At 36.9% G+C, this 10969-nt stretch overlaps 1 protein-coding gene across 1 annotated transcript in view; it reads left to right on the top strand.

Moving 5' to 3' along the window:
* The window catches only part of LOC147571463 (EF-hand calcium-binding domain-containing protein 13-like), a 134212-nt gene that overhangs the window by 69838 nt on the left and 53405 nt on the right, over positions 1 to 10969 (top strand). Inside the window, 3 exon segments of the mRNA XM_086696352.1 lie at positions 2362 to 2505; positions 4299 to 4370; positions 7850 to 7968. Coding sequence (XP_086552478.1) covers positions 2362 to 2505; positions 4299 to 4370; positions 7850 to 7968 — 335 coding nt within the window.

Genomic DNA, 10969 nt, shown 5'->3' on the forward strand with positions numbered 1-10969 from the left:
TGTTTGTCTTTCTCAGTCTGACATATTTCACTTAGTATAATACCCTCTAGGTCCATCCATGTTGTTGCAAATGGCAAAAAAACAATCTCATTCTTTTCCATGGTTGTGTCAAATTCCATAATATACCACCTCTTTATTCATTCACCTATTGATAGATAGTTGAGATACTTCCATATCATGGCTATTGTAAATAATGCTGCAATAAACATATAGGGGTGCATATACCTTTTTGAATTAGTGTTTTTGTTCTCTTTGGGTAAATACCCAGTAGTGGAATTGTTGGGTCAAATAGTATTTCTGTTTTTACTTTTTGAGGAACCTCCATACTGTTTCCACATCAGCCGTACCAATTTACATTCCACCAACATTGCACAAGGGCTGCTTTTTCTCCACGTCCTCGCCAGCACTTGTTACTTCTTATGTTTTTGATTTTAGTCATTCTGACATGTGTAAGGTGATATCTCATTGTTGTTGTGATTTGCATTTCCCTGAGATTGGTGATGAATATCTTTTCGTGTGTCTGTTGGCCATCTGTATGTCTTCTTCAGAAAAAGGTCTATTTAGGTCTTCTGCCCATGTTAAAATCTGGTTGTTTTCTAGTCATATTTTTGATTATTTGGTTAATGATTCTTTTTCTTACGTGCCTGGAAGCATCATTGGGCCAAGAACCATGTTTCCATTTTGCCAGAAGTCCTAGCATTGTTTCTCCAGATCCTAGCACAATTTTGGCTTTCAGAAGCCCCTTATTAATAGCTAATTTAATAGCTAATATTATATGATATTTACTGTGCTAGGCATTGTTTCAAATCTTTTATATTATTGACTTATATAATTGTGAATATTTATGGAATTAAAGAATGACAATAAATCTGTCTTCTTATCTCATTAGCTCATCTCTCATCACTTCTGCATTTGTATTTATTCTGTAGCCATATTACTTATTATAATTTAAATTGGTTCCATATCTTCCATGTGCTTTTGGTTCCATATATTTGCATGTGCTGTTTCCTTTCTGTATATTTTCTGTCAAACAAATTCACATTTTCCCCCCAAACTCAGCTCAAACATCACTCCTCAACCCATAAGACTTTTCAGAGTTATAGGTTAGGTGAACTGTCTCAGTGCTTTATATCTGAGTGCTCAGTGCTCATATCTGGCACACATTTTTCTCATAGTACCAACTATATAATGTATTATAATTTTATTTATAGACAAGACAAATTCTAAAGTCCCTGTCTTCAAGGAATTTAAAGGAAACTCTTTAAGAGGGCTGAAATTTTCATTGTTGGTTTTAGTAGCTATAAAATAAATGTTAGTAAAAATGAATATAGGTCTAAAATGGTATTATGGTATTCTTTCCAACTGAAGGTTTAGATCTGTTAGTATAATGCAACGATTTTCGGACTATGGAAACATACACGACAACTTCATTTTGGGGTTGAGAGAGAAATGGGGTGAGAAATGGTATTGACAAAAAATTGAAACTCCCAGTAATGATCATGTTTTATATTTTAAATTGGTGTGGTATCAACAGGACTACATTTGGTTGCATGGGTTGTGCTTGCACAGAGATGCCTGGTTGAAAGGGTACAAGTAGAGACTGAAATGCATTCTACATTCCACTGTGCTCTCCAGGCTGGGACCACCAATGCTAGATTGCAGCTACCTAGAGGAAGGTATGCCTCTTTGTAATTGATACATAGAGAGGGGTGCCTTTTTTCAATTCACACAAAAGCACAATATAGACTGGTAGTGGCCCTGGAGATCAAGAGCTTTAATCTCAAATTTTAGCTTTTTTTTTTTTTTTTTTTTGGTTTATTTCATCAGTTGATAGAAGTCTTTAGATCTACATGTACAGGACGTTACTATTATTTAAGAAAGGGTCACAGCTTATTCAGTATTTAATGGATGAATGGATTCAGATAACCCATCAAATTCTGCATATAATTTTTTGGTTTAATTTTTCTTTTCTTAAATGTTTAGTTTTAAGAGAGAGAGAGAGAGAGAACAAGTGGAAGAGGGGCAGAGAGAGAGACACAGAATCTGAAGCAGGCTCTAGGCTCTGAGTTTTTAGCCCAGAGCCCAATGCGGGGCTTAAACCCAGGAACCATGCGATCATGACCTGAGCTGAAGTTGGATGGCTAACCGACTGAGCCACCTAGGCGCCCTTAATTTTTTTAAATGCTGCTTGAAATAAATAGGTTGTCAGTTACAAGTAGAAAATACTTTGCTTTTTTTCTGCAGAGATTTTAGTTAAATATATATACTTAAATTGAGAGTTCACCTATAGTGGACTCTGGACAAACTATTTTGCATTTTTTAAAATAATAGTATCTTATATATATTTATTTATCTTTGTAGCATTTAAAGAAGCTGCTTGTATCTTGACAAGTGTTGATAATGGCAATATTGGCATACGTAACTTGGAGCATGCCCTGAAAAGTTTGAATGTTAATTTAGCTGCGGAGGACGGCAGTGAAGCCCTTAAATATTGTGACATCAGTGGTGAGCATTTTTTTGGCTTGAGATTCTGCTCATTTTTCCCTGTTTATAGGAACCAGTTTTAGAGTGTTTTATATGGAGGTAAAATGCTAAAGGCAGTCGCGATGAGGCTTAGGTTGATATAAATTAGAGCCAAAATAGTCTGCTAATTTATTTACTGACCATATCTATCTGTTCATACTCTACATATGCTAATTTAGATAATTAGCATTCATTTCTTGTAAGCATGGGTGGGAAAATACCATTATGTAATAAAACAAAGACATGACATCAGCAGCTTCATTTTGATCTGCAGTCTTTCTTCAGAGGAGACCCACTTTCACCTTTTATTTTGCTTGTCCCATTCTGCTTTTTTAACCAAAGGAAATACCCAAAGTTTCATTACATCTCAGAAGAATAATTATTTAGTCTTGATCATTGTTTCCAAGTGGTCACATATTTATCTTTGTTTTCCATCTTTGACTTCATGTATTGTGTACTTGATCTCCTTTCCTATTTACATCCACTCTTAAGTGTCAAATCGTGTGGGAATACTTCTAGAAGCTGGTGAGTTTTACCAGTTTTAGGTGGCTTTTTATTTGGGGTTTATCTTAACCAGCTTGTTTTTTCTATGGGAATCCCATGAGCATGTCTTAGGTTTAAGAGTACCTCCCCAGCATTGTTTGGTTATTGCTTTTGCCATAGATTATTATTGACCTCAATCAATTTTTATGTTTTGACCTGGGGTTTTTCATATCATGGGAGTGGTATAAATTTAGGCCCTAAGCCCACATGAGATGCAGGAGATTTTTCACAGGTGATCTTTTTTACCCACTGCCTCTCAAAATTGGGAAGATTTAGGTCACCTTGGTGTTTACATGGGCCAGTGAATATAATATTTTAATCTCCCTTTCACTGGATTGAAATTCTTTAAGCATCCCAGTTTCATTTGGTATCTAAATTCAAACTCTCTGTGTAGCAGGACCCAAGTTTTCTTTTATGAATATGCATGAACATTTAAATCAAGCACCTTGCTGCTTTTGGATCTAATATGTATCCCCAAATAGCTGTAGGCTTAGTATTCACTTGGTTTTCCCCTCTGGATCTCTGTGCCCACTTAACGTTTTATTATTTCCTTTTCATACAACTTGATAATGCATTTATAGAATAAAATATTTCATACAGCATCTTTAGGAATTTGTAATCGTTCCTGTGCTACCCAGCTTGCCATTTTGTTATAAGTTAAAGTCTTTTCAATGTAGTTATAGCCCTATATTTTCTGCTGTGGTTACATTACTGCATTTTATTTCCTGTGTGTGTGTGTGTGTGTGTGTGTGTGTGTGTGTGTGTGTCCCAATAGTTAACATTGTCACCTCTGGCCTTAGACTGCCTTAGTTCAAATACAGCCTCGAGCACTTTCTGGCTCTTGTGACCTAGACAAGTTATTTAATTTCTCTTTGCTTTCATCTTTTAAGGATAGGCATATCAAGCATGTTATAGAATTCTTGTGCATATTTTAGTTAATAAATGTGAAGCATCATAAAAGGATACTTAGTATATATACATAAGGAACTCAAAGTTATTTTAAGTTCTTACTTTTGAGTAAGAAGTCAAAAAAAGTGAACTATTAATATCATTAACTGATCAATGGGTGTGGTTCCTGAAAGTATGAAAAATTACATTGAAATAGTTTCAGCCATTTGAGAGAGAAATGAGGTAGAATGAGATTTTAGGTATTGTTAGTCAGAGCCTTTATTTTGTGTACCGATTGAGTATCAGGGTTTTAATGACAATATGCTTGATTTTGATATTTCCAGATGATAATGAGGTGAATTTAAAAGATTTCTTTGAAAGAATTAAAGGAAGTCCACCTTTCAAAGAGTCCATAGGTAAGTGAATACTTCCAGTTTAAAGAAGTGACTGTAAAATAAAGATAATGAAATCACATTTAAAAAAAATCACTAAATGGATTTCAAGTGTTTAATTTGTAGTGTCTATAGTTTCAAAAAGGATTTCAAGCAGCTTATGTGATATAAAAAAAAAACAAGTGAAAATGGGGCAAAGTTATAAAGGAGGGAAAAGAAATAAAACAGCGTTGAAGAAGATACACAGTAAATACCTTTGCTGTTAATATAAAGTCCTTCCTCAAGAGGAGATAAATTTTTCTTCACTCAAGGGGTTCTGGATCTATGAATTAAATCAGGTGTGGAAATTGGGTGAGGGACCACTACTACCCTCTGTGCTGTCTCAAGTCAGGCCTTTGGAGTTTTCAGGTTTACCCAAATGGACTGGCCACTGATTTCACTTATAGAAATCTTAGCTTCATCTAGCTAGTTTCTTTAAATGCTTGGGCCATTAATCCCTGTATCATTCTTACTACCATGTCATTTCTGTGGCCTAACCACATCGTTTTGCCCCTGCTGCATAAAGACAAGTGCTTGGTCTTTGTCCCCAAAGTTCCTCTCGTGCTCCTTGGAATTAGGGAAACCATTTCAACACCAGCATCTTTCCCTAAACCCCCATGTCTACAGAGAACACCTACCGAAGAACCCTCCACAAATGCAGACACCCCTGCCAACAATGGATTTCTAAATGCCTTGGGGAAACAAATGTCTTTTTTTCTTCACGTTTGAATATCTCTAAAATTAGAACACCTTTATAATCAATGGCATTATTTATCAAATGTACATTTTTACTGAGATATAAATCACATACCATAAAATCTCATCCTTTTAAGGTGTTCAATTCAGTGGTTTTTGGTATATCCACAAAGTTGTGCAACCTTCACACTCTAATTCTGGGACATTTTCATCACGTCAAAAAAAACCCCTGTACCCTGTAGTGCTTATTTCCCCGCTCTCCCCAGCCACTGACAACCACTAGTCTGCTTTCTATCTGTGTTGATGTTTGAACATCATATAACTAGAATCGTTATTCTAGTTATTCATATAACTAGAATACGTGGCTTTTTGTGTCTGGCTTCTTTCATTTGGCATACTGGTTTTTTTTTTTTGTTTTTTTTTTTAATTTTTAATGTTTATTTTTGAGAGAGAGAGAGAGCGGGGGAGGGACAGAGAGAGAGGGAGACACAGAATCCGAAGCAGGCTCCACGCTCTGAGCTGTCAGCACAATGTGGGGCTCGAACCCACGAAACCATGAGATCATGACCTGAGCTGAAGTCGGCCGCTCAACCGACTGAGCCACCCAGGCGCCCCAGCATACTGTTTTTAAGGTTCACCTGTATCATAACATAAATGAGTACTTTATTCCTTTTCGTGGTAGAATAATATTCTGTGGTTATACCACATTTTCTTTGGCCAGTTATCAGTTCATAGACATTCGGGTTGTTTCCCTTTTTTGGCCACTAAGAATAATGCTGCTATGAACATGTGTACATTTTTTTGAGTACAGGTTTTTGTGTGGACGTACATTTACATGTCTCTCAGGTACCTACCTGGGAATGGAACTGCTGGGTCACGTGGTAACTTTACATTCAACTTGAGGAGCTGCTGGAACGTTTTCCAAAGCAGCTGCCCCATTTTACATTCCCAACAGCATTGTACATTTCTTTAAATCCTTGTCAGTACTTGTTACATTGTCCGTCTTTTTTATTCTAGCCTAGTCTCACAAGTATCTCACCGTGGTTTTGTTTTGCATTTCCCTGATGGCTAATAACTTTGAACATCTTTACATGTGTTTACTGGCCATTTAGAGATATGTATCCCTTGCTTATCTTAAAATCGGGTTATTTGTCAAGTTGCTAGGGTTCTTATATCCTGGATACTGTAGCTTTATCAGATAGATGATTTGCAAATCTTTTCTCCAATTTTATGGGTCTTTTCTCTTTCTTGGTGGTGTCCTTTGAAGCACAAACGTTTTTAAATTGGGTGAAATCCAGTTTATATTTTCTTTTGTCACTTCTTTTGATATCATGTCTAAACATAATCCAAGATCATTAAGATTTATACTAATGTTTTCTTCTAAGAATTTTATAGTTTTAGCCTTTTAATTTCAATCTTTGATTCATTTTGAGTTAATGTCTGTATGTGGTGTGAGATGGGAGTCCACTCTAATTCTTTTGCATGCAGATAGCCAGTTACCCCAGCATCGTTTGTTGACAAGATCATTCTTTTCCCCCTTAAATAAATGGTTTTGCCATCCTTGTAAAAAATCAATTGATCAGAAATGTATGGATTTATTTCTAGACTTCCAGTTCCATTCCACTGATTTTTATTTATTCTTATGCCACATGGTCTTAATCACTATAGCTTTGTAGTAAAGTAATAACCTAAACAGTAATTTTCAACCAGAGCAGGGCATCAAATTTACCGATAAAGCTTGAGTTACCTGGTTCTACTTCTGACTATGATGGAGTAGCTTATGTGAAACCAACCCTCCTGCTGAGAACAACTAGTAAAATGTGGACTAAATTAAACAGCATCAACAACCACAACTGTTTGAAGGCATTGGAAAGTGACCAAGGCTGTCAACATTTGTGGGGCTATAAGATAAATATAAAGAGCACGACTTACAGAAACAGCACCTTCTTCTTCTTATTTTGTCTCTGTAACATAACTTTAAGTGAAATAAGGCAATAAAGTTTTGATGTAAACTTCTTTGTAATGCTTCACAATTATTTCAGGGTCCACATATGAAGTATTATGTAGCTGTAGGCATAATGGTTGACCAGTTACATATGTCTACCTGAAAGGCACAGTAGTTAAGAGCATGGGCTTTGGAAATATCGTGCCTGGATTTGAATCCTGGCCCTGTCACTTAATACCAGTATATTCTTCAGTAAATCACTTAATCTCACAAACCTCGGGGCGCCTGGGTGTCTCAGTCGGTTAAGCGCCCAACTTCAGCTCAGGTCATGATTTCGCGGTTAGTGAGTTTGAGCCCCACGTTGGAGTCTCTGCTGACAGCTCAGAACCCGGAGCCTGCTTCAGATTCTGCATCTTTGTCTCTCTCTGACCCTTCCCTGCTCATGGTCTGTCTGTCTGTCTCTCTGTCTGTCTGTCTGTCTGTCTCTCTCTCTCTCTCAAAAATAAATAAACATTAAAAAAAATTTTTTAACTCTCACTAACCTCAATTCCTTCATCTGAAAAATGGGGATAATAATGCCTATCTTGGAATTATTACAGGTAATAATAGACTTAAATAGGTAAAGTAGAAGTACTCAGAAGAGTCTCCAGCACTTAGTGTTCAGTAACTGCTAGCTATTATAATACACAATGGTTTTTAAAACTACTAGTAATTTCATGTAAACTTCTTTTATGCAACTCAAGCCCATTAAGTGAAAGTGAACAGTGTACTCTTATTTCTGCTGTTGAAGCATGTTTTTGCTCTTTTTTTTTTTTTTTCTCAGTTACACGGCTACTCTTCGTTACTGTTCAAATTCTCCAGAATGATCTGATTGATGTCTCTGACCTCAAGGCATTATTGATGAACAATGACTTTCATGCAGCTAATGTTTTACTTGATGAAGTATTAAGACATGGACCTGAACACGGTTAGTAGTCTGAATGCATCTAGTTGTAAAGGCCATCATCTACCAGTGGGGATGGGAGATGTATGGATGGGGTATACAGCAATGGAGGGCACCCTGGGGCGGGGGGGCTGCAGTGAGATGACTGGTGAGCACCGGTGCCACCATAGTGTGCCAAGCCTGAGCTCTGTGAGACTGAACAGATGGGGGAGTCTGGGCCTACTTTATCCCTGTGGGTGGTGGTACTTGGGAGATGAGGTCACTTTGCGAACTGACTGGCGCGGGCAGTATTCAGTCAGAATGCCATGCACAGAGTACAACAGAGTCCGTGAGGCCCTTTGCCACGTGTTAACCCTTTGGAAGGGAAACTATGGAAACTATGCTGATATCCAGGAATACCTCAGGGGGTGTTGCCTGTGGCATTGGCTCAGGGAAGCAGATGTTTATAAATGTAGAAAATAACTGCGTTATTTTAATGACTGGTATTGTTGAATATCATTTTTGCTACGTTTTCAAAAGAGTTGGGGAATATTCTTTACTTTCCTATTCTCTGTAAGAGATTTTTTTCTTCCTCAAATGTTAAGCAGAACTCACAGGTGAAGCCTTATGGGCCTAGAGTTTTATTTATGGAAAAATTCTGGATTATTGATTTAATTTCTTAAATTGTATGGTATTACCAAGAAAATATTCTATTTTCCTGTCAGTTTTGGCAGGCTGTGTCTTTATAGGAATTTGTCCATTTCATCTGACTTTTCAAATGTATTGGATAAAGTTGTCCTTGACATCTGCTTCTTATCTTTTTTGATTTCTGCTTCATCTGTAATGATACCTTCATTTTCATCCTCGATATTAGTGACTTAGAGCTTTTTTTTTCCCCCACTCCACCTCCACAGAGTTTTTCTTTTCCTTTTTGTAAAATTGAGATATAATGGGCATATGATAACATTATGTAAGTTTAGGGTGTCCAATGTGCTGATTTGATACATTTATATATTGCAATATAATTATCACTGTAATGTTATCTAACACCTCTATCACATCACGTAATTATCACGATTTCTTTTTTTGTGGTGAGAACATTTAAGATCTAGTCTCTTAGCAACTTTCAATTATGTAATACAGTATTAGATCAGCACAGCATTAGATTTCCAGAATTTATTCATTTTAACTGCAAATTTGTACTTTTTAACAGTATCTCCCCAATCACCCCACCCCCTAAGTCCCTGGTAACCACCATTCTACTCTCTTTCTATGAGATCGGCTTTTTTGGATTCCACATATTAGTGACATATACAACATTTGTCTTTGGCTTATCTCCTCTAAGCATAAGGACTTCAAGATCCTACCATGTTGTTGCAAATGGCAGGATTTCTCTCTTTCTCATGGCTGAAAAATATTCTGTTGTATATTTTCACACTACCTCTGTTTATTCATCTGTTGATGAGCACTTAGATTGTTTCCATATTTTAGCTATTGTGAATAATGCTGCAGTAGACACAGGAGTATGTCTTCGAGATCCTGTTTTCGTTTCCTTTGAATATACACTTATAAGGGGAATTGATGGTTCATATTGTAGTTCTATTTTTAATTTTGAGGGGAATCTCTATACTGTTGTCCATAGTGGCTGCACCAATTTACATTGCCACCAACAGTGTATGAGGGTTCCCTTTCTCCACATCATCACAAATCCGTATCTCCTGTCTTCTTGGTGATAGCCATTCTAACAGGTTTGAGCAATATCTCATTGTGGTTATGATTTGCATTTCCCTGATGGTTAGTGATGTTGAACACCTTTTCATGCACCTGTTGGTCGTTTGGATGTCTTCTTTGGGAAAATGCCTATTCTATTACTCTGCCCATTTTTAAAATAGTTCATTTGTTTGTTTGTTATTGAGCTGTGTGAATTCTTTGTTATATATTTTGGATAATAATCCTTTATCAGATATATGGTTTGCAAATATTTTCTCTCATTCTGTAGGTTGCCTTTTCATTTTGCCGATTGTTTCTTTTGCTGTACAAAAGTTTTTAAGTTGAAGGTAGTTCTGGGGTGCCTGGGTGGCTCCGTTGGTTAAGCGTCCGACTACAGCCAGTTAAGCATTCGACTTCAGGTCTCGATCTCATGATTCTTGAGTTCAAGCACCACGTCGGGCTCTGTGCTGACAGCTTGGAGCTTGCTTCAGTTTCTGTGTCTCCCTCTCTCTCTGCCCCTCCCCTGCTCATGCTCTGTGTCTTTCTCTCTCACAAACAAATAAACATTAAGAAAAAGAAAAATCTTCAATTGGATCTAGTTCTACTTGTTGATTTCTGCTTTTTGTTGTTTGTGCTTTTGGTGTCATGTCCAAAAAATCATTGCCAAGACCAATGTCTGAAAGCTGTTTCCTTATGTTTTCTTTACAGTATCAGATCTTACAATTAAATCTTTAATTTATTTTGAGGTGATTTTGGGGAGTATCCCAAGTGGTTATTCAGTTTCCCAACACCATTTGTTGAAGAGACCATCCTTTCTCCATTGAATGTTCTTGGCTGCCTTGTCAAATATTAGTTGAGCGTATGTGGGGTTTATTTCTGGGCTCTGTCACTTCTGCTGTAAACTTTTCTACTTTTTTTTTTTTTTTTGCATTGGTTTGTTTTTTTTCTTCCTTTTCTCTCTCCCCCTCCTTTTTTTTTTTTTTTTTTTTTCCTTTTGGTTCTTTTCATGTCTATCCTTTATGTCCCTTACTATAGTTTGTCATATCCATTCCACCTTGTGTACCTTTACTTTACTTGAGTCTTTATTTTGGAGCTGACTTGGTCTTTCTACACAATCTATTTTCTGAGTTGTTGGCTCCCATCTCAAATCTTCCTTTGTCCATTTCTATCCTGATTTGTTGAAAGAGTTGAGGGTGTTGGGTGGCACATTCAGTTTGGAGCTCTGTCTTCAGTTTCTACTGAAGTAAATGAAGTCCGTTTACTTTAATGGCACCTTTGGGGCAGAGGGTGGGAAGTGGGGGTAGTGAGCCT

This window comes from Puma concolor, unplaced genomic scaffold, assembly GCF_028749965.1.
Source record: "Puma concolor isolate L17-30 unplaced genomic scaffold, mPumCon1.1.hap2 unalloc_scaffold_26, whole genome shotgun sequence".
NCBI lineage: Eukaryota > Metazoa > Chordata > Mammalia > Carnivora > Felidae > Puma > Puma concolor.